Source organism: Oncorhynchus mykiss, chromosome 12 (genome assembly GCF_013265735.2).
Source record: "Oncorhynchus mykiss isolate Arlee chromosome 12, USDA_OmykA_1.1, whole genome shotgun sequence".
NCBI classification, from domain to species: Eukaryota; Metazoa; Chordata; class Actinopteri; order Salmoniformes; family Salmonidae; genus Oncorhynchus; species Oncorhynchus mykiss.
The window spans coordinates 84,821,849-84,843,832 of NC_048576.1; the positions used below are offsets into that span (position 1 = coordinate 84,821,849).

The 21,984-nt window shown below is 43.1% G+C and overlaps 2 protein-coding genes across 3 annotated transcripts; both read left to right on the top strand.

Moving 5' to 3' along the window:
- The first annotated feature begins 1,377 nt into the window (after nucleotides 1-1,377).
- LOC110538718 (nucleus accumbens-associated protein 1) lies at nucleotides 1,378-17,927 on the top strand. 2 transcript variants are annotated; one of them, XM_036938862.1, is made up of 8 exons: nucleotides 1,378-1,561; nucleotides 6,025-6,177; nucleotides 6,552-6,809; nucleotides 8,679-9,300; nucleotides 10,703-10,873; nucleotides 12,809-12,914; nucleotides 13,640-13,737; nucleotides 13,917-17,927. In XM_036938862.1, exons 2-8 carry the CDS (start codon nucleotides 6,052-6,054, stop codon nucleotides 14,207-14,209), a joined length of 1,674 nt encoding a protein of 557 aa, XP_036794757.1. In that variant the 5' UTR covers nucleotides 1,378-1,561; nucleotides 6,025-6,051; the 3' UTR covers nucleotides 14,210-17,927. The 2 variants fall into 2 exon arrangements, with proteins under 2 accessions (XP_036794757.1, XP_036794758.1); XM_036938863.1 differs by lacking the exon at nucleotides 1,378-1,561 and adding an exon at nucleotides 2,064-2,734.
- Nucleotides 17,928-19,394: 1,467 nt separating this feature from the next.
- On the top strand, nucleotides 19,395-21,102 carry LOC110538719 (immediate early response gene 2 protein). Its single transcript, XM_021625677.2, has one exon. It carries the CDS (start codon nucleotides 19,814-19,816, stop codon nucleotides 20,381-20,383), a length of 570 nt encoding a protein of 189 aa, XP_021481352.2. The 5' UTR covers nucleotides 19,395-19,813; the 3' UTR covers nucleotides 20,384-21,102.
- Nucleotides 21,103-21,984: the final 882 nt, after the last annotated feature.

Genomic DNA, 21,984 nt, shown 5'->3' on the forward strand with positions numbered 1-21,984 from the left:
AGAGCAAAAACCAAAACATGCACCCCTTGGGGTCCCGAAGACCGAGTTTGGGAAATGCTGGTATAGGCTGAAGCATATGTCCCACACTGTAAAAAGTTATTAGTTCAGCTAACTACATTTTTTTTGGAGGAAACCCATTGCCTAGAACCATTTGAGTAACCCAAAGTATTACAGTGTTCAAATCTTAAAGTAATAAAGTGACATCGCCAACCATATAGTTATCTTTTAAATACTTAACTGTTTTGTGTTCTATTAACTTTTTAACAATAAATTGTATTATGTATTCTGAAATATACTGATTGAAGTTACCTGAACATTATGTGATGTACTGAACATAAACATGTAGGGTTCCCTTTACCTTAATTATTTACCTTCATTACTTTTCGTTCTTCAAACATGCATACAACATTGTGTAAAAGTATCCTAAATTCAACAACAAAAAACATAACTTGCAAAAACGTAATAATTCTATATCAGCAAAACACAGATAAATCAAGTGTTTTTTACTCAAATATCAACGTGTCTGACAACTACTTTGATATTTTAAGACATTTATTGATTTTTTCGACAGTATTCTTATTTTGACTCCTACGCATCTGGAATAGACACTGTAGTTAGGACCTTAAAAGAGGGCTGGCAGCCTCTTATCATTTAAGTAAAGATGCAAAACATAATAGAATCAAGTAAGATTCACGTATTTAAGAAATGTTCAATTGACTTTAAAATATTAAATAAGCAGTAACTTTACATTAGCTGAACACAAATAAATACAGTTATTTACTCAGTAAGTTCATATTTGTTAACAGTACTCAAAAACATGAAATTATATGAAATCTTATTGACATGTAATTTCGTACCACTTTTATGATTTGAGTTCTACTGACGGTTGGAGATGTTTGAGTAGCCACTACTCATTTTCATTAATGAGTTAGCCAGTGACTTTTTAAAGTGTAGGTAGCCTGAAAATATATATATATATATATATATATATATATTCCCCATGAAATAGCCCACATAGGCTATAAAGCAGGTCCAACTCAGCCATGCAATGGTAGAACTCAGGGCTCCATCTCTCTCTAAGCAAAATGTGTTTTTATTTGATTCCCCGTACCCGTTACTTGCAGGCATGATTATTTATTCTTTGCACGCACTGGGTTCACCTAAATTAATGTAGTCCAGACACACGTGCACTCACACACACAGCTTACTTCCCCATTTCCATCTCACACACAGCACAGGGAGAAGGGATAGAGGCGGTTTCTGCACGCTGCTGTGCCAATGCGCAAACACATCACGCCGTGGGATAGGTCTCCCCAAATTGAGGCTGTGCTTGAGACGATCATGCGATTGAATGATGAGCGCGTCATGCTTGTCTTTCTGTTCGGCGCGATCGGTGACTCCGAGCTCCGCAATCCCCTGGGACACTGTTCCGCCCTCGATAGCTCTGCGATCGGCGTCTCGCCATTGCTCACAACGAATGGCTGCCTGTAGCAAGAGAGTGCGGGGAGAGGGCTATCGAATCCTCCATTGAAACGTTTTGGATCAGTTTCCCAGCTAAGGGGTGAGCATCTGCTGGAGAATGAGGATGTCTGTTGGGGTCGTATGAGGATGCAGGGGCGGTGGGCGACGACCCCGGGGCTAGACCGGTGTCCCTAGTTGGCACCGCGGTTTGGGGCAGATATCAGATGGGTTCGGAATGTTTCGTGGGGGTAAACTATTGTTTTGGGAAAGGTGTGCGATGGGGGATGGGTTGGTAAGAGGATGGCACCATCACAAACTTTAAACACCTCACCGGCTTGCGACTTCCGAGCCCCACATGCCTTTGTGGCTACTTTCTCCTCGGCAATATGATCGAAAACTTTTTTACAGTGCACGATCAAATATTTTTATGTACCGTCAATTGTAAGAATTTATGTGAGCTACACGATTAAAATAATTGTAAGTTTCGGATACAAATATTTTGGCCATCTATCACATTGGTGAGAAGTGGTTAAATAGATGTCTTGTCTACCGATTTGAAACACCCCTGTTCTGTGCCGCACTGGTTCCGTCTGGCTCGCCCTCAGCTGCTGCGTGTCCTGAGATGACCTGTTGATGTCGGTAAAATGGAGTATAGCAGTGGGAGTCATTTCCCCATCCCAAAAATATTTAAATAAATACGATTTGGAATCGATAGCTGACACCGTGGGACAACTGTCAACCTCATCGATACAGTTTGTGACAATCTGTTGTTTTTAATTCGTGGGTAATCGCGGAAGCAGCGGATACTGTGCGGTTGTCTGAGTGCATGAGGTGGATGGTGCGCTGGGGCGAACCCAAAATATTTTAGCAGTGCTATGTTAGCTTGCTAGTTTAGCTAGCTTAGCTAGTCCTGACAGGCACCGGATTCACAGGCCTGCGGATGGGATGCGTATATTGCAATGAAAGACGGGACTAAAAGCGAAAGATGTGGACCTTTTCAAACTGATTAAAGTTCGTTATATCCGTATACGTTTTTGACAGCTGGCAAACGCCGTGGCGCTCCTGGATCGCGTGTTGCTGCAGTCACTGCCATTCTCTGTCGCCCCCCGGCCCGTGCCAGTGGAGCACTCCGAGCGGGCAGACTGGCACACGGCGCGGCGGTCACCTCGGTACACAGACAGCAATCGTCGCGGTTTGATCTTGTATCCTGGTCAAAACGCAACTCGCTGGAGATACAATTTGTAGCTAGTAACAGCTAGCTATCACTTAAGAGGTTTGCTTTGAACTGTTTAATTTAATTGGTATTTAATGAATGTGGTTCGGGAACAGTTTTCGATGTGATCAATTTGAGCATGCCTATATCAATTTGCATGTTACGTGAATTCATTGAAACGATGAATAATGTATTTCAATGATGGTCAGTAGCCCTTCAATAAGAAAAGTCAACATTGAATTGATAGTTGCATTGTGTTAGGCAACATTTTATAGCAGGCAAGCTATATCCTTACAGTAGACATGGGTTTTGAAACCAGGAAATGCCTATAAAATAGTTGTGCCAGCACCTTATTTTTTTTACCCATATTTTACCAGGTAAATTTACTGAACACGTTCTAATTTAAAGCAATGACCTGGATATTGTTAAAGGGGAGAGGAGGGGGGATGAATGTGTGAAAGCTGATGATGCCAGTTTGGAAATGTATCCAGGACACCGGGGTTAACATAACACCCCTACTCTTACAATAAGTGCCATGGGATCTTTAGTGACCACAGAGAGTCAGGACACCTGCTTAACGTCCCGTCTGAAAAATGTCACCCTACACAGGGCAATGTCCCCAATCACTGCCCTGGCGCATTGGGGTCTCCTTCGACCAGAGGCAGTAGTGCCCCCTACTCCCATCCAGGGACTGACCAGGACCTTGCTTAGTCTCAGAGGCAAGCCAACAGTGGGATGCAGGGTGGTATGTTGCTGGCCACCACCCATGCAACCCTCTCTAATAATCTGTAAGGCAATCTAAATTAATTTAGCAGTTGGTGTTTTCACAGACTATCGTCTAGGAGTGTGGATAAACTGGATTTTTTAAAAACTTTCTATAAGATCACAAATACGGTCCTTGGTCCATCACAACATCACATAAGCTGTGGCTGCATTTTAAATGCTGGTAAAACATTCTTGAGGCTCCTGTGAAAAGACTGGCACTTATGTTGACACTGTGTGACCTAGTTTTGTGACTGACTCCACTGCCCGGTATGAGATGTGAGGCAGTGGGTGAACTGAACTTCTCCTCCTCTGCCCTCTAACCTGGCTGCTGTGCCTGACATTACCCCTTTTCTGGGCACAGCCCTTGTTCAGGCCCCTCTCCTACCCTCCTTGGTCGCTCTCTCAGTGCAAACTCCACAAACACACCCATGCTTTATTCTATTCTGTGTGTGTGTCCTGCCAAACTGTAAACAGGCAGTATTGTTTAGTGTGTGTGTGTGTGAATGTGTGTGTGTTTGTTTGCGTTGGTGTGTGTGAGTGCGCATCTGTGTTTTTGCGAGAGGGCATAAGAGAGAGGGATGGAGACAAAGACGGTGTTTCTTTTACCAGTGTGGCTGGCTGGATCCCAAAACAAGGCTTATATGTTGGGCCGCTTACTTCACTTTTAATATGTTAGTCAGACTTCTTGTGAATCTTGTGTTTCACTAGGTGAGAAGATTCTAACGGTCTGTTAATGCTGCCACATAGTATCCACCCTGTCAATGGCAGCTTTTGTGTGTGTGTGTGTAGTCTATAAGTGGATGACTGCGTGTGACTGTGTGTAGGTGCATAGATGCATGCTAGAACATGCATGTGTAATGGATGCAATAATAGCCTATAGCATCAGTTAGCGAATCAGATGCTTTTATGAAAAGTGACTAGTTGACAGTGACACATTCAGTATGGGTGGCCCCCTGCCCGTGTTATGGGGTAAGCTGAGGTGGATGTCTGTGCTGTTTATGGTTGTTATGGGGTTAGCTGAGGTGGATGTCTGTGCTGAGCTTCAGAGATAGTGGGAGGGGAGAGGAGGCGCCTGCACCCTTAAAAAGTTCAGTGTATCTTAATAGTTCAAAGTGGCTCACTGTCTTTGTCTCCTCCTCTTCATCCACACACGCCATTCTATATGATGTTGTCGAGAGGAATGACAGACCTTTAATTTCTATTGACTTTAGAGCATAGGCCTATGAAATATTAGAGGGCTGCAGGTTTAGGTTGTTGTATGTTTGAGAGAATAGGTTATGGGCAATTCAAACAAACCCACATTGTAGTACTGTAGGATATTTACACAGATGTAAACACACATTTTACAATCAAATAACATCTCTGAATTGGTTTTAGACAGTTTTAGGCCTATATAAATAGCAGATAGAAGTGATATGCTTTCACTTTTCAGAATAAGGTGTGTATGTGTGTGTGTGTGTGTGTGTATGGGCATTGACATTTGCTACATATGGAAAAGTAGGCTTTTCAAATAGTATTTTAAGGGTCTCCTTTCTGCTCAAAACACACTGTAAAATGGTTTACTTTGTCTGAATGACAAATGAAAGTGTTAGGTTCACTTCAGTTGCTTCCAAATGGGTATCATCACTAAACATGTTTTGTCCATTGGAGGGTGCTGTCTGTTAGTGTTAAGGTCAGTGATGAGCTGATAGGATTTCCTCTCCGTATGATGGGTGCTTTGGTTGGGCATTATTTTACAGCCCTCTATCTACCTGGTGTCCTTAGAAATTATATGGTAATAGTAGTTAAATTACTTGATAATTAGGCCCTCCTTCTTAGTGGTTTCTCATTGATTGTAACATGCACCACTAGTACCATGTTACTTGTTATAGTGAACAAATGAACAGGCCCAGCCACTGGGGAGCCAGGCCCAGCCACTGGGGAGACAGGCCCAGCCAATCAGTTTTTCCCCACAAAATGGCTTTAGTACAGTAAGGCTGGTTGGACGTACTGCTAAATTCTCTGAAATGACGTTGGAGACCGCTTATGGTAGAGAAATGAACATTCAATTATCTGGCAACAGTTCTGGTGGACATTCCTGTATTCAACATGCCAAATTGTCCACTCCCTCCAAACTTGAGATATCTGTGGCGTTTTGTGACAAAACTGCACATTTATAAATAGCCTTTTATTGTCCCCAGCAAAAGGTGCAACTGTGTAATGGTCATGCTGTTTAATCAGCTTTTTGATATGCCACACCTGTCAGGTGAATGGATTATCTTGGCAAGGGAGAAATGCTCACTAAAAGAGACGTACAAAAATTATGCACAACATTTGAGAGAAATAAGCTTTTTGTAAGTATGGAACATTCCTGGGATCTTTTATTTCAGCTCATGAAACATGGGACCAACACTTTACATGTTACATTTATATTGTTGTTCAGTGTACCAATGGTGTTGGAATCCATGATATAGGTTAAGTACAGGGCATTACTGTTTGTTGCTTCATTAGGTTGGGGACAAACGGGTCAGCCTCATGCAGAAGATTGGTAACTGATTTAATTGGCTCTTTTCAAATATGTTGCTGATATCTCTCTCTCCCTCCAGACCCTGTGGTGGTGTGCGTAGCGCACCATGGCCCAGACCCTTCAGATGGCGATTCCTAACTTTGGCAACAACGTCCTGGAGTGTCTGAACGAGCAGCGTCTCCAGGGGCTCTACTGCGACGTCTCCGTGGTCGTCAAGGGTCACGCCTTCAAGGTGGGATATTACTGTGTGAATTACGTAGATTGTGTACTATAATGTACATTTTAGTTTTTTTAGTGTTCTGATGTACAAGACCCATTATTTATCTATGGGTCTATCCCGGCGGTAACGGATTGATTTTTATGAGTTTATTATCCCGTTGCCCTTCATGACTTGCCATTATTGGTCAACATTTATTGATGTTAGAAAAATAACAGAGAAAATCGAATCACTGAATCAGAATCTGAATGATCAGAATCATGACATTTTGCACCTCCCAAAAGATCAACCACACAGTTTTAAAATAAATGTATAGTTCAAACAAAGGAAACATTCCTTATATAACTCATAACTCTATAGAGTCTTCTTACTCCTCCCTCCTCCTCCAGGCTCACCGTGCCGTGCTTGCGGCCAGCAGCTCTTACTTCCGGGACCTCTTCAGCACTGGGGGAGGCAGCGGCTCCAAGACCCCCACAGTGGTGGAGCTCCCCCCGGCCGTCCAGCCCCAGAGCTTCCAGCAGATCCTGGCCTTCTGCTACACAGGCCGCCTCAGCATGACAGTGGGAGACCAGTTCCTCCTCATGTACACCGCAGGCTTCCTGCAGATCCAGCAGATCATGGAGAAGGGCACAGAGTTCTTCCTCAAGGTAATAATACATGGGTTTTATATAGCCTTTTTAACAACCCAAGCATGTTTTAAATGAAAACTCCACCAAAAAACAATATTTTGGTATTTGTTTCATTAGTCCATTTTTTATTTTACCTTTATTTAACCAGGCAAGTCAGTTAAGAACAAATTCTTATTTTCAATGACGGCCTGGGAACAGTTGATGTGCAGTTTTGAGATATAGTCCAGAAATGTTTTGCATGTCAGCAATCAACTTTTCAAGATATATAACTTTCAAAATACAGAAATACAGACTTTATGATGCATTTTGAATCATGTGATACCGGCTGCAAAACATTTGACCAAAATAATGTTTTTGGGTGCCTCCTTCAAAGGGGAGTCTTGTCCTGCATCACAATCACACACAGTGACCACAGGTTGTGCCGTTATGCTGTGCTCTTTATTCAGAGGTCTTAGAATAATACGCACATACATACCAGGGTTTCTGTTAGCCTGTAATAGATTGCTTTTGTCCGTATAAAAAAAATAATGCAGATAAATAACATTTGCGTCGGCCAACTGCTAGGGAGAAGAGAAAATCCAATTGCGAAATAATGCTTTTCAGCCTATTTATTGATGGAAATACATTTGATGGGTCATGCTTATCGGTCTATTGGGTAATCTGCATAATTTAGTGGAAGTAAATTGGTACGTGTGTGCAGTATATTTGTATGTACAGTATCTTAAAATACGAGGTCAAATTATTACGACTTCGGGGCTCTGGAAAGAGGCCTGATTTCCTGAGTTGGAATTCCGAGTTGGATGACTGTTCAAAACTCTTCTCCCAGTCAGAGCTTGTTTTTTCCCCAGTTCCCAGTTGTCTTGAACGCACTGAAGTCAGAAGTCAGAGATTTCTCAGTTGCTTTGAACGCTGCATCAAACGGCAACAGAAGGCAGGCTTCATCAGCGCGTCACACACCACTTTGCAATGAGCTGGAGGCAGTATGCATTTTGAAAACATATACTTCATTGTTTGAAACCTGAATGTTTTAATACACATTTCAGCATGTCTTATGTTGCTTCAAAGTAGCCTATTAGATCTCCTCTCGTTCTAAATTTCTAACGGATATTTTCATCTGTTACATGAAACCGGTCGCATGTGTAGTGGCCTTTTGATAATGGTGTTTTCCTGCTAATTGCATTATGGAACAAACATTCGTGCATAGCCTGCTGCCTTGTGCACAGTGCTGCGCTTATAATGTGAAGAAATAATAGTTTATCAACATTTTAAGCTAAACGTTCTGATCTGTTGCCTCAGACTCATTGCTTTTATGTAGCTTAGGCCTACTGATGAATTTGGGCCCACAACTGGCCCAGAGTCTGTTTGAAATAGGCTATTTATTTTCAACAAGCTGACCAATAGAATAGGTAGCCTTAACATTTCTACTATAGTAGATTGACACAGGCTAGTGATTTTGCTGTTGGTTACTCATCTTGTTGGCTGAAGAAAATAAAATGTGTTTGAAGTGCACATCAGAAGGACCGCACATCGTTGCATCCCCGACTTGCATGTTCTGTGAATATGAATGAATGACCGTATTCTAAATGTGATTGCTGTCGTTCTGAGCACCGTGGGTGGACGCCCTAATCACGCTATGCACCAAATGCAAATGTTTCCGGTAAATGAAAATGTTGCTGATCAAGTGTCCGGCGCCACATGTTCAGAAACCCTGATACATTTTGAACGTGTTTAGCAGAACTCTACCAGGCGTTTCCAGAGCGACAGTACACTCAACTGAGATGCGTAAACAACCACATCACAATCATTGCAAGTATTTGCATATACAGTATATTTATATTTCCATAATAAACTATTGATAAATGTATTCTCTCCATATTCCTCCTCCAGGTTTCCTCGCCCAGCTGTGACTCCCAGGGCCTGCAAGCCGAGGAGGCTCCGCCCTCTGAACCCCAGAGCCCCGTCACTCAAACCGTTGCCATGGGGACTGGCAGTCGCCCCGCCTCCTGCCTTACCCCCCTCCCCCTTGTGTCACGGGTGAAGACAGAGCAGCAGGGCAACCAATCAGAAGCCTCGCCCTACTCGGTGGTGTGCACCCCTGTGGCCAAGCGCTTGTGGGAGGGAGGCAGCAGCCGAGACGGGGGTGGAGGGGGCTCAGGTGGAGGCGGGTCCAGGAAGGCCGCCCGCTTTTCCCAGGAGTCCGTGCGAGGGAGTGCCATCCAGAGCTCGGGGGCGCTGGCACTGGCGATGGGGATGGGGGCCAGCGGGGCGGGGATAGGATCAGGGGTCGGGGGTCACGGCAGCGGGTCCAACGGGAGTGTGGTCTCCATGGGCAACGTGGCATCGGAGGGCGCCAGCCCGGGCACGATGAGCGCCTACACCAGTGACTCGCCTATCAGTTACCATGACGAGGAGGAAGAGGAGGAAGTGACGGAGGAGCAGACGGAGGAGCAGTACAGGCAGATCTGTAACATGTACACCATGTACAGCATGCTCAACGTGGGCGCTGCAGGTACTGGTGTGTGTGTGTGTGTGTGTGTGTGTATAAAGGTCAGACCAGACAGATCTGTAACATGTACAGCATGCTCAACGTGGGCGCTGCAGGTACCGGTGTGTGTGTGTATAAAGGTCAGACCAGACAGATCTGTAACATGTACAGCATGCTCAAAGTGGGCGCCGCAGGTACCGGTGTGTGTGTGTGTATGTATAAAGGTCAGACAGATCTGTAACATGTACACCATGTACAGCATGCTCAACGTGGGCGCCGCAGGTACCTGTGTGTGTGTGTGTGTGTGCGTGTGTGTATATGTATAAAGGTCAGACCAGACAGATCTGTAACATGTACACCATGTACAGCATGCTCAACGTGGGCGCCGCAGGTACCTGTGTGTGTGTGTGTATATAAAGGTCAGACCAGACAGATCTGTAACATGTACACCATGTACAGCATGCTCAACGTGGGCGCCGCAGGTACCGGTGTGTGTGTGTGTGTGTATATAAAGGTCAGACCAGACAGATCTGTAACATGTACAGCATGCTCAAAGTGGGCGCCGCAGGTACCGGTGTGTGTATGTGTGTGTGTGTGTATGTATAAAGGTCAGACCAGACAGATATGTAACATGTACACCATGTACAGCATGCTCAACGTGGGCGCCGCAGGTACCTGTGTGTGTGTGTATATAAAGGTCAGACCAGACAGATCTGTAACATGTACACCATGTACAGCATGCTCAATGTGGGCGCCGCAGGTACCGACGTGTGTGTGTGTATATATATATTTATATATTTATTATATATATATATATATAATATATATATATATTTATTATATATATTTATATTATATATATATATATATATATATAATATATATAATATAAATATATATAATAAATATATATATATTTATATTATATATATATATATATATATATATATATAAATATATATATATAATAAATATAATATAAATATATATATATAATAAATATATAAATATATTTATTATATATATATATTCATATATATATTTATTATATATATATTTATATATATATATAATATAAATATATATATAATATATTTATATTTATTATATATATATATTTATATATATATATTTATATTATATATATTATTATATATATATTATTATATATATATAATATAAATATATATATTTATATTATATATATTATTATATATATTATTATATATATAATATAAATATATATTATATATATATATAATATATTCATATAAAATATATATTATATATATTTATATTATATATATTATATATATTATATATATTATTATATATATATATATATATATATATATTTTATATATATATTATATTTATATATATAAGGTCAGACCAGATCTAACACATGTCTTTCTCCCTCTGGTAGCTGGTGAGCGTGTGGAGGCCCTGCCGGACCACTCAGAGACCCGGGGTCGTATGCGGGGTCGCCAGGACCTGTCGTCTCTCCCCGCTGAGCTCATCACACAGATAGGCAACCGCTGCCACCCCAAACTATACGAGGAGGGGGACCCCGCAGAGAAACTAGAGCTTGTCTCAGGTCAGTGTGTGTGGATCCATTCTGTCATTTCAGAACTGGAGTAGGAGAAGGGTCAGAGAAGGGTCTAGGGACCGAAGTGGAATGTGGCCTTGTTAAAGATGTGCTATCTTAATTTGAACAGCAGGAAACTAATCGTGCAGCAACAGGAAATGTGAATTATTATGAGGATTATAATGAATGGACATGTTGTAGGGGTTGATAGATTTTTCGTTAGGGTGAATCTAGTCTGAAATTTTAAAATGGAAGCCTTTTTAAACCTTGAATACACTAGTTTGCATTTTCTCTGCAACAACAGAGTGATCAAATGAAGATAGGGTATAAGCAGTGTACTGAGTGTAGAAAACGTTAAGAACACCTGCTCTTTCAATGACAGACTGACCAGCTATGATCCCTTATTGATGTCCCTTGTTAAATCCACTTCAATCAGTGTAGATGAAGGGGTGGAGATGGGTTGAACAAGCATTTTTAAGCCTTGAGACATAGATTGGCTCACACATTCAAAGGGTGAATGGGCAAGGCAACATATTTAAGTGCCTTTGAACGGGGTATGGTAGTAGGTGCCAGGGGCACCAGTTTGGGTCAAGAACTGCAACACTGCTTGGTTTTTCATGCTCAACAGTTTCCTGTGTCTATCGAGAATGGTCCACCACCCAACGTGATTCAACTGTGAGAAGCATTGGAGTCAACATGGGCCAGCATCCCTGTGGAACACTTTTGACCCCTTGTAGAGTCCATGCCCAATGAATTGAAGCTGTTCTAAGGGCACAAGGGGGGTTGCAACTCCATATTCAGAATGTGTTCATAATGTTTGGTACTCTTAGTGTATACTATACACACACTGTATAGTCTACTCTAGTAGTTGTCCTTACATGACTAGTGAAATGGGATGTGGCCTGGTTCTGCAGTACACTGAGAGTGGTCCTTACATGACTAGTGAAATGGGACGTGGCCTGGTTATGCAGTACACTGAGAGTGGTCCTTACATGACTAGTGAAATGGGACGTGGCCTGGTTCTGCAGTACACTGAGAGTGGTCCTTACATGACTAGTGAAATGGGACGTGGCCTGGTTCTGCAGTACACTGAGAGTGGTCCTTACATGACTAGTGAAATGGGACGTGGCCTGGTTCTGCAGTACACTGAGAGTGGTCCTTACATGACTAGTGAAATGGGACGTGGCCTGGTTCTGCAGTACACTGAGAGTGGTCCTTACATGACTAGTGAAATGGGATGTGGCCTGGTTCTGCAGTACACTGAGAGTGGTCCTTACATGACTAGTGAAATGGGACGTGTCCTGGTTCTGCAGTACACTGAGAGTGGTCCTTACATGACTAGTGAAATGGGACATGGCCTGGTTCTGCAGTACACTGAGAGTGGTCCTTACATGACTAGTGAAATGGGACATGGCCTGGTTCTGCAGTACACTGAGTGGTCCTTACTGTGAGATGACTGTATGTAAGAGATGAGGCATGTGTCAGTGTGGTTAATATTAGCCACGTCGAGGCCTCTCTGGGAGCCTATGTTACGTTCCACTGCCACCTTGTCCTAGAGTACACTGTCAGTCTACATGTGGACTACAGTCAAGTATTCCCATCTGTTTGGCCTGCTGCTTGTTTGTTTATTATGCCGAGTCAGACCCCGGATGGGTGTTTGGGTCTATGTTTCAGTGTGTGTGTTCTTCTTTGATATTGTGTGTGTAAACAGGATGTGTCTGTGTGTGTTTTACAGATGGTGTGTGTGGTGTATGAGGGGTATATCCAGGTTTGTGTGTGTAAACAGGATGTGTCTGTGTGTGTTTTAAAGATGATGTGTATGGGGGGGTATATCCAGGTTTGTGTGTGTAGAATTTCAATAGGGCTAGTGTCTGGAGTAGTCCATGGTGACACTGTTCTGTGTGTTTGTTGATGATTCTCACTAATGTGTGTGTGTCTCTGCAGGTACGTGTGTGTTCATATCTCGAGCCCAGCTGATGAACTGTCATGTGAGTGCAGGGACCAGGCACAAGGTGTTGCTCAGGAGGCTGCTGGCTGCCTTCTTCGACAGGTTAGTGTGTCTCTCTCTCTCTCTCTCTCACACATCTGACGTGTCTGTGTGTGTTTATACGTCTGACAAGTGTGGGTGTTTATACGTCTGACAAGTGTGGGTGTTTATACGTCTGACAAGTGTGGGTGTTTATACGTCTGACAAGTGTGGGTGTTTATACGTCTGACAAGTGTGGGTGTTTATACGTCTGACAAGTGTGGGTGTTTATACGTCTGACGTGTCTGTGTGTGTTTATACGTCTGACGTCTGTGTGTGTTTATACGTCTGACGTGTCTGTGTGTTTATACGTCTGACGTGTCTGTGTGTGTTTATACGTCTGACAAGTGTGGGTGTTTATACGTCTGACAAGTGTGGGTGTTTATACGTCTGACAAGTGTGGGTGTTTATACGTCTGACAAGTGTGGGTGTTTATACGTCTGACGTGTCTGTGTGTGTTTATACGTCTGACGTGTCTGTGTGTTTATACGTCTGACGTGTCTGTGTGTGTTTATACGTCTGACGTGTCTGTGTGTGTTTATACGTCTGACGTGTCTGTGTGTGTTTCTACGTGTGTGTGTTTATACATCTGACGTGTCTGTGTGTGTTTATACGTGTGTTTATACGTGTATGTGTTTATACGTCTGACGTGTGTGTGTGTGGGTGTTTATACGTCTGACGTGTGTGTGTTAACAGTTGATGGATGTCTGTATGCTTATAAAGGTATCATTATACTCTCTCCCTGTCAGGAATACTCTGGCTAACAGCTGTGGAACGGGAATCCGCTCCTCCACTAACGACCCCAGCCGCAAGCCCCTGGACAACAGAGTGTTGCACGCAGTCAAATGTGAGTGTTTCACTTAAACACAAGTGCCTTTTTGTTAGTACAAATGAACGGCTGATTTATGATTGGGCTCATCAATCCTAACTCTGGTCTATTCCTCTTTTCTCTCTTATTCTCTCTCTATTCCCCTCCTTCCCTCCCTCATTCCTTCCTCCCCTCTCTCTCTCTCCTCCCTCCATCAGTCTACAGCCAGAACTTCGCCACGAGCTTCAAGGAGAGCGAGATGAACGCCATCGCGGCGGACATGTGCACCAACGCCCGCCGCGTCGTCCGCAAGAGCTGGATCCCCAAGCTGAAGCTGCTCATGGCCGAGGGCGACGCGTACTCCGCCTTCCTCCCCGACGCCAAGATGGAGGCCGACGCCCTAGGGGCGGAGCCAACTTTTGAACCCAACTCCCTGGAGGGCGCCGAGACGGGCGGCTCGTCCGGCGAGTCGCTGCAGGGGGTGGGCAGCGACGGAGGCACTTTGTTTTAGATGGGGAGGTGGAGTACAGAAGTGTTTAGAAGACGATGATGATGATGATGATGAATACCTATATTTCCCTGTACTCCTTTCTTCTCCTCTGGTGGTGTGGCCCATCCCCCTGACCCTTTGGCCTTTTGATCCTCCACCTCCGACATGTGACTCTGAAACGTTGCTAGGGGAAACAGGGGTTGTTACCTGGATGTTAACCAGGAAGTTATGCTTTAATTTTGAAAGCGAGAGTCCAAGCAATCGTAACTTCCAATATGGTTTCTGCTGTATATTAGTATGGGGGTAGAGAAAGGGTGATGGGTTTGTGGGGATGCAGTATTTTTGGGGGATTAACCAAATTCCTGCCTCACCATATCAAAACACATTCCCCTGGTTTTGAATGTAGATGTCAGCAGCATTGCACAATGTCAGTCTGAACGATTGTATCCCAACCTCTTGAGGAAAAACAAACCAACAAACCGACTACTCTATGGATATGAGAGAGACTGTAGTTTCTCTCTAGAATGAGAGAAAGAGAAAAGGGGAGAGAGGGAGCGATAGAAAGACCCCTAACCCACCAACCCCACACCCTTCTGTGACCAGAACAAAATGATTATGCCCTCAGTTTTAATGTACTGTCTCTCTTCTTGTAGCTTTTCTGATCACAGCTCGTTTCTCTGTTTGTAACATGGATCCAGAGATGAGGACTACAGGTGCACAACCTGTAATTGTAAAGAAATCCAAGGGGGAAAGAAAAAGACGGTCATATTTTTTTGAATATGTATTTATACAACTGTTGTTGTGTACAGAGAGAAAGAGAGGGATTGGTTTTAAATCTCTGTTGTTTTATTGTATTTTGAACAGCTGTTTTTGCAAAGAAAGTCCTGCGCCGAAAAATAAGATTTAAAAGCAAATAAGTAAAAGTGCTATTTTTGCATAAAAATATGGTATTGATCAAGTGGTCAGAAAAGTCTTAACTTGACAAACTATTGAACTGAAAAATAATCTGTTTTTAAGACAGAACTGGGCACTTTCTACCTGCGGCAATCCAATATAGCTTATCTTATTCTTGTCCTTTTTTCTCTATGGAAATTGTCAAGGAAGCCTACCTATGTGGCTGTTCACAACGATGACTGACTATGTTATGCTTGCTAGCGAGCTAGCGACGTTACTATGCTAGCTAAACTGCTTACTCGGAAATCACGGCTAAATGTAGAAATGCACAGCTTGAATCAACTGGTCGACTGCTGCAACTATCGTGCTAGCTAGCTAACCCCTCTGTTGGTTAGTGACTTGCTCCGAAGCAGACTTCTGACATCATTGCACATCATGAGGTGGTGATTCAATGACCGCAAAACATTTTGGAATAATGGAATGTGCCTTTTTTAATCGACATGGATATGCAGGGGTGGGTCCTGCTTATGTTGATGTTGGGAAGGAGGGAGTAGAATGGGGTTTAAAAGGTGGCAGGTCGTTCAGCTTGAGACAGAGTTGTAACACACACACACACACACACACGTGTTCCAAAGAGAGATGGGGTGAGGTCAGGGGGTTTGGCATTCCGGTGGAGTATGTTGGTGTGTTTTAAACAGTCTCATATATGTGCGAGAGCAAGCATTTGTGTTCATTCCTTGAATGTGACTGAAAATTATATTTGTTCCTGTGCGATTGATGTGTGTGAGTGAGTGTGTCCTCCACCTGGTAGTCTTTTGGATTGGTTTAAGACTCCCTCTGCTGGGACACTTGTCTTTGTGAACGATGACCTACACCATCTTCCATACACCTTTGCAATCCAAAAGATGTGAGACACCTTCAGATAGAAAAGTGATGTATAGAGCGGACACAATTCACTTTTCTCCATACGGCAGAGAAGCAGGTCCACTCTATGCATGACATTTCTGTCCTGATTTGCTGTTGTTTAACTCTCTCTCACGCTTGGTAAATCCAAAATGGACAAAGGTGGATATGTTAAAGGGGAGGTGAAGCACCTTTTTAAATGGGATGAACCCATGTTTCCTGCACCTTTGATAAAAGGTTTTGATGTGTTGTGTGGAGAATCAACCCAAGGGATGGCCTTGTTCAAATACTTTTTAAGCAGCATCCTTCCTCCCTTTCCTTGATGTAAGCACTTCAGGGAAGGGACTAAAGGAAGGGTGCATTTAGAGAGTATTGGAACATAGCCTGCGTCTCAGATCTGTGGATGTGGGATGCACTGGGATGACTCCTGTTGTAAATATTGGGACCGTTGAGCTGACTTTCTTTCTACGCTCGTCTAACGATTTCCTATGTAGGGTGATTGTGTAACAGTGTGGAAGCGATGAAAGAGGACTGTTTTTTTATATATTTTTTATTTTTTACTTGGTCTCGCGTGTTGTCGAGACGTCATGGAGACTGGTGTGTGTGAGCTCCCAGCATGCATTTGGCCTACAGGTCAGAGGAGGATGATGGTTGCTTTGGTCTTAAAGTACTGGCCTAATGTGCTACTGAGTTGGTGTGACTGAAGGGAGGGAGGAGGGGTCATGTTTAGGGAGAGAGGTGTCATGGCTGCAGACTGTCTGTCCATCAGAATATTGTACAGAAAAAAATATTATTTTTCAAAATATTTTTTCTTTTATTGCTTATGTTTTCTTTAAAGAAACATGTACTGTAAAGACCTTAAAGAAATGCTACTAATTGAAGGTGGTGAATGATTTACCTACTTCTTGCTGAAGAAAACATTGAAAAGGAAAGAAAGATAACTGTACGATAGCTAGACAGAGCACCGATAGCTAGACAGAACTGTATATATTTTTTTCATTGTTTGTGATAAGGGTTCCATGAGAGGTTCTTCCAGGGGGGGGGACTAGGGCACTGTACTGTCTCGTCTATTGGGGGGAATGATTTTTGGGGAGGTGGGTGGGTAGTAGTGGGTGTGTGACGCTATAGAGGTCTGAATTACAAACTTTGCACCTGTTATTGAACCTATACACCAGGGTCTGATTTCACCCTGCTGAACAGATCCCATGATATTATGGACACTGTCAGATCCACTCTTGTTCACCACCTGCTGTTCACATGTGGTACTGGAGCTACCACCAGATGACAGTATTTCCCCCACAGACCATAGTCAATGACTGAGTTGGTTACTAAGTGATCAAAGTTCTGTTTTGTGTGTTTTGGAGAGGGTTACTTCTCTTAGCTCTGAAGCACAAGACTATAGGAACAGAAAGGAATGTTTGTTTGTGTGGGACAGGACAGTTCAAGCTGATTCATCCTCCATCCCTACAGGTAGATGTCCCTCTTCCCCCAACACACACATCTCAAGAGGATGGACAAACAAAGGCAGTGTCCAGTGTGGTGTATATAGGCTTGGAGAAGGACATTTTTTCACATATACATATATAAATATGAATATATGTATAGATATATACTGTATATTATACATAGAGGCACTAAAGAAGTTGGATTGTTAGTCGTGCACTCTCAGCATGAGGTATATACCCACAAACCGCTTATTGAAACCAGTGCAGTAGCTTCCCCAATGTCTCTGCCCCTGCTCCTTGCCCTCTGTGACCCTGTAGTGCCAGTGCTCATTCTGTTCTCATTGTTTTCCAAGTGCCAATAACTTTGTGAAACCCCTTAACTGTGACCCAATATTATTCAAGGTAATTGCACATTAACTATTGTAAAGAAAAATCATTAAGATAAATGTCAACATGGATTAAAAAAAAACTATCTTAATAAAAGGTTTGTAACAAATGATTTGTGACCTTGCTCCTTTTTTCCCAAATATTTGTACCACTGACAAGATTGACTTGTAAATTATAGGTTTGCTACCTGCTGTAATTAGACATGATCAAAGGTCACTCTGTTGTGGTGATTTTGGCAATAATGAAGATGGGCCATTTAAAGTGAGCACCAAATGGAATGTGGGCAAGGGAGTGCATAGTAAGTGAATCAAATCACAGCTCATCAAATGAATGCTTCTTGGTTCCATTTGGACCTTGACTTAGAAATGATGCATACAACTTATATTGGACAGGGACATACTGAACCAAAGAGTCCAGATGGAGGACAGGACAGGAAATACTAGAGGTGTGATTTTGGATTGTTGGAATACAAAAAAAAGTCTCTAAAATTACAATAACACAATCTGAACCGGTCTTTCTGTGTTAATAGAATAAGACATGGTCATGGATGAACCTATATGAAACTCCACCATTTTTCAGTGTTTGGTTTACCTTTCATGTAATATAAAGTATTAGGTCTTGAAGAAACCATGTAAAAGCCATGCAAAAAATATATATATATTTCACCTTCATTTAACCAGGTAGGCCAGTTGAGAACAAGTTGTGAAATGAATGAAAGCTTGATGAGGGAGAAAGTTTTCTTTGCCAATCCAGAGACAGTTGACTGATAGTTTGATTAGCACTGAGCAGCATGGCTTGCTTGCTCCTTTCATCAATGTCAGATTTCCAGCGGCATCCTTGCTGCCAGATGTGCATCCCAAAATAAATGAGTTGAGTTGACCCCAAAACGCGCCACCACTGGATTAAGCGCGCTCCCGCTGCCCATATTTGGGCTCAGGGAAGCAGGGCGCACAGTCTTGACAACACCAAATAAGGAGATGTGTTCTGACGCAATCCCTAATGGTTCGTACTTTAAATGGCCAATGGAAGCGAGGGTCTCCTAGGCGCGTCATGGATTTTTCACCCGCAGCGCGCTCGCCTCGGTTACCCGTCGGATGTACTTTATATGGGCATCTGTTGATAACCCCTCTGAAAAACAGCCCCCATGGGAGTAATGTTAAAGTAATGTGAAGCAAGAAAAACATGAAGATTCAAGAGTAATTTATCAACACAGCTTTTCCCAGAAAAAAATCATTATATAATGTCTTTGATTGGTGGTCTTGGCCTGATACCAGTAGCTAAATATAAGGCTATTGAGGCATATCATTTTTGTTCAAATGATTAATTAAAAAAAATTGGAACAGTATCAAATGCACATGTTTTATTTAACCTTTAATTAGCCTATAGGCTAATCTATTTTGCAAGAAAGACATGTTCAAGAAAGCAGCAGTCCACTTACACAAGAAAACTAAATGCAATGCCCTTCCACTTAATAATAGATGCCACACACACAATTAGCCTAGTAATAGTAAGACAATGCAACAACTCAATGGCACCGATATTTTATGAATTTCATGGGTTTCTCAGTTTCTGTTTTTTTCATTAGTATACAGTTGACAGTAGTCAGATTTGCATTCATATTCGGTTGTTCAAATTACACAATTATGCAAACAAATGTGGTACAAATAAACACAGCCTAAACACAACCTACACATGTGTCTAGTCATAAATAGTAGTCTAAATATAGTGTAGGAGGCTACTTACTACATGTTATCCGCAGCTCTTGTGGGGCTTTTGGCATAGGAGGAGCTCATGGAAGAATTAACACCTCTCAGATGACAGCGAGCCACTGACGTCAGCGAAGATATAATAAAGCGGCTGTATAGGCACGTTCATGTATGTGTGTGTGTGTGTGAAGTTTGGAGAATCTAGGCCCTAACGGTAAAGGAAGGTCCAAAGTTGTGGCAATCAAATTAAAGTGTCTCTAAACGTCTTAAGATCAATAATAAGCAACAACATGGAGGTCAGCGCTGAGGCCAAGAGGATTATGGTCCACGCTCTAGGCAAACTATACAGCTCGCGCGCCCAGCGCGGGGGACACCGTCTCCACCGGAGCCTGCTGCTCACGCTCGTAATGCAGTCCGCCCGGAATATCTACCACGCATCGCAGGCCAGTTGTGAAACCACGACAGCAGCAGAGACGATCCAGCAAGAGTCGCCGATGGAGGAAACAACTGGAGACCGTTTGGAGAGGGAGGTTTCATCGTCTCTGTCTGGACTACCCGCGACCCCCCAGCCCCAGGAGATTCCAGTATCCTCCGAGGACGAAACGAACTCACACCCGCTGCACTGCAGTGTAACAGTAGGTAGAGAAGACAAGGAGAACCGGGGCCCGTCGAGGCCTGACCGTAACGCCAGGAAGAGACGGGGCAAGGCGGCCTCGGAGCCCGACTTCCTCCCCTGCAAGAAAGCGAAAATGGAGCAAGGGAGAAATACCGTCATACGGAGCTCTGTGAACTGCTACCGTGTCGGTGGGGACTCCCTGGTCTCATCGGTGCCCATGTTAAAAGCCATTGCTGCGTTTTGAAGGGACAATGAAGAGTTTGCTTTGATTTGGGTTCATAAATACAATTTTGTGACGGAGCAGGAGGAATACGTTGTGGGCAAAACTATCCGGGTATGAGCCGGGTAGAGAGAGAGGAGACCACATATGCGTTCAGACACTATAAATTGCTGTGGTCCCTAATGTTGGAAACTGGGCTGTCCCGGGAACTCAGCGGAGGTTTCTCCGAAAATTGGAGCTTGTTTTGTGAAAGAGGTGACTGATCGTTACGGTAAAAGAGTTCATGCTCTCCCGCTGTGACTTTCCCCGCTGGCTGTGCTCCAAAAGAGGGAGATGGAAGAACATTGGTCTAATACTTTCTAGGGCTGGGCCTGGTCGAAAAGGACTGAAAACAATACACAGCACAAGCCTAAACCGACTGAATAGTGCTGGTTAAAATGACTTTTATAGCCTACACGTGCGCCATGATGCTGAAAATACTAGACCAACCATTTGCTATTAATCACTGCCGTGGGTCCTAGTAATCTAAACATTTGACCTATTACATAAATTGATCCATTAAATGTTCTGAATGTTCTACCGTATGATACATTCACATGTATATTTTGTTAATTTGTACGTTAATTGGTTAAACTGTGGAACTTTTCTTCCATAAGAACCAAAATGAATTGTATCGACACTGATAACCAAAACTGAAACAAACCATACCATACCTCAGTTTTATTTATTAAAACGTTTTATAATGAACTTGAACCTTTTCTCGTTTCCTTTTAACTTGTTGTAGCCTTGTGGAAACGATTCATCATGACATGGGTGCCCACTGCGCACACACTGGTTGAATCAACGTTGTTTCCACTTCATTTCAACCCCCAAAAATCTGTTTTAACGTGGAAGACTGATTGGATTTTTTTTATACACAACGTTTAACTTAAATCCTGATGACATGGTCACATTTTTGCTGAATTCACGTTAGTTGACAACTCAACCAAACGTAAATAAAAAATTAACATTGAACTGACACTTCTACCCAGTGGTTGGGCGGATGTGGGTGTGGTATGGAGTCCGCGTGACTAAAGAAACAAGGGTAGTAAGAATATTGCCCCATGGAGTGTGTGGGGAGGAAACGGCAATGGTTGTGATGAGTCGGAAGCACGCTGTGTCATCGCTATTCTCTCGCTCTCTCTCTCACACACACAGGTTATATTTCCAGGAGGTTACGCTGCTGTAAAGAATGGGACGCAGGACAAACACTATTTCCCGGTCATGAAATTACGTAACGAATGGGTACAATGTATCACTTTTGTTGTTCACCTAGGGAAAATTGAGAGAGATGGTCTATTGTGCCACCCTGGCAGCTGTGGAGTACAGTCAGACATGGGACACTGTTCTCCTAGTGGCATGCAGGGGCATCGGCCTGACCACCCCAATCACTATCTGGGCATGACTGCACGACTGGCCCATGCATCTGGACCAAGATTCTGATAATCAGACAAAAAGACAGTGTGAAACGGCAATAAGGGGCTGCCTGGAGCTCCTTTCATGAGGGTTTACAAACGGGTGTTTGTTTTTGCGCTGCTGGGGGCCGATTCCGAACCAAGTTAAGCGCATGTAAATGGAATGGAATT

Excerpts from the sequence above, each read along its gene's own strand:
- LOC110538719 (XM_021625677.2), top strand. The coding sequence starts at position 19,814 with ATGGAGGTCAGCGCTGAGGCCAAGAGGATTATGGTCCACGCTCTAGGC.
- LOC110538718 (XM_036938862.1), top strand. The coding sequence starts at position 6,052 with ATGGCCCAGACCCTTCAGATGGCGATTCCTAACTTTGGCAACAACGTC. Across the intron at positions 10,874-12,808 it reads GAAACTAGAGCTTGTCTCAG|GTACGTGTGTGTTCATATCT; the intron begins GTCAGTGTGTGT and ends GTGTCTCTGCAG. Across the intron at positions 13,738-13,916 it reads AGTGTTGCACGCAGTCAAAT|TCTACAGCCAGAACTTCGCC; the intron begins GTGAGTGTTTCA and ends TCCCTCCATCAG.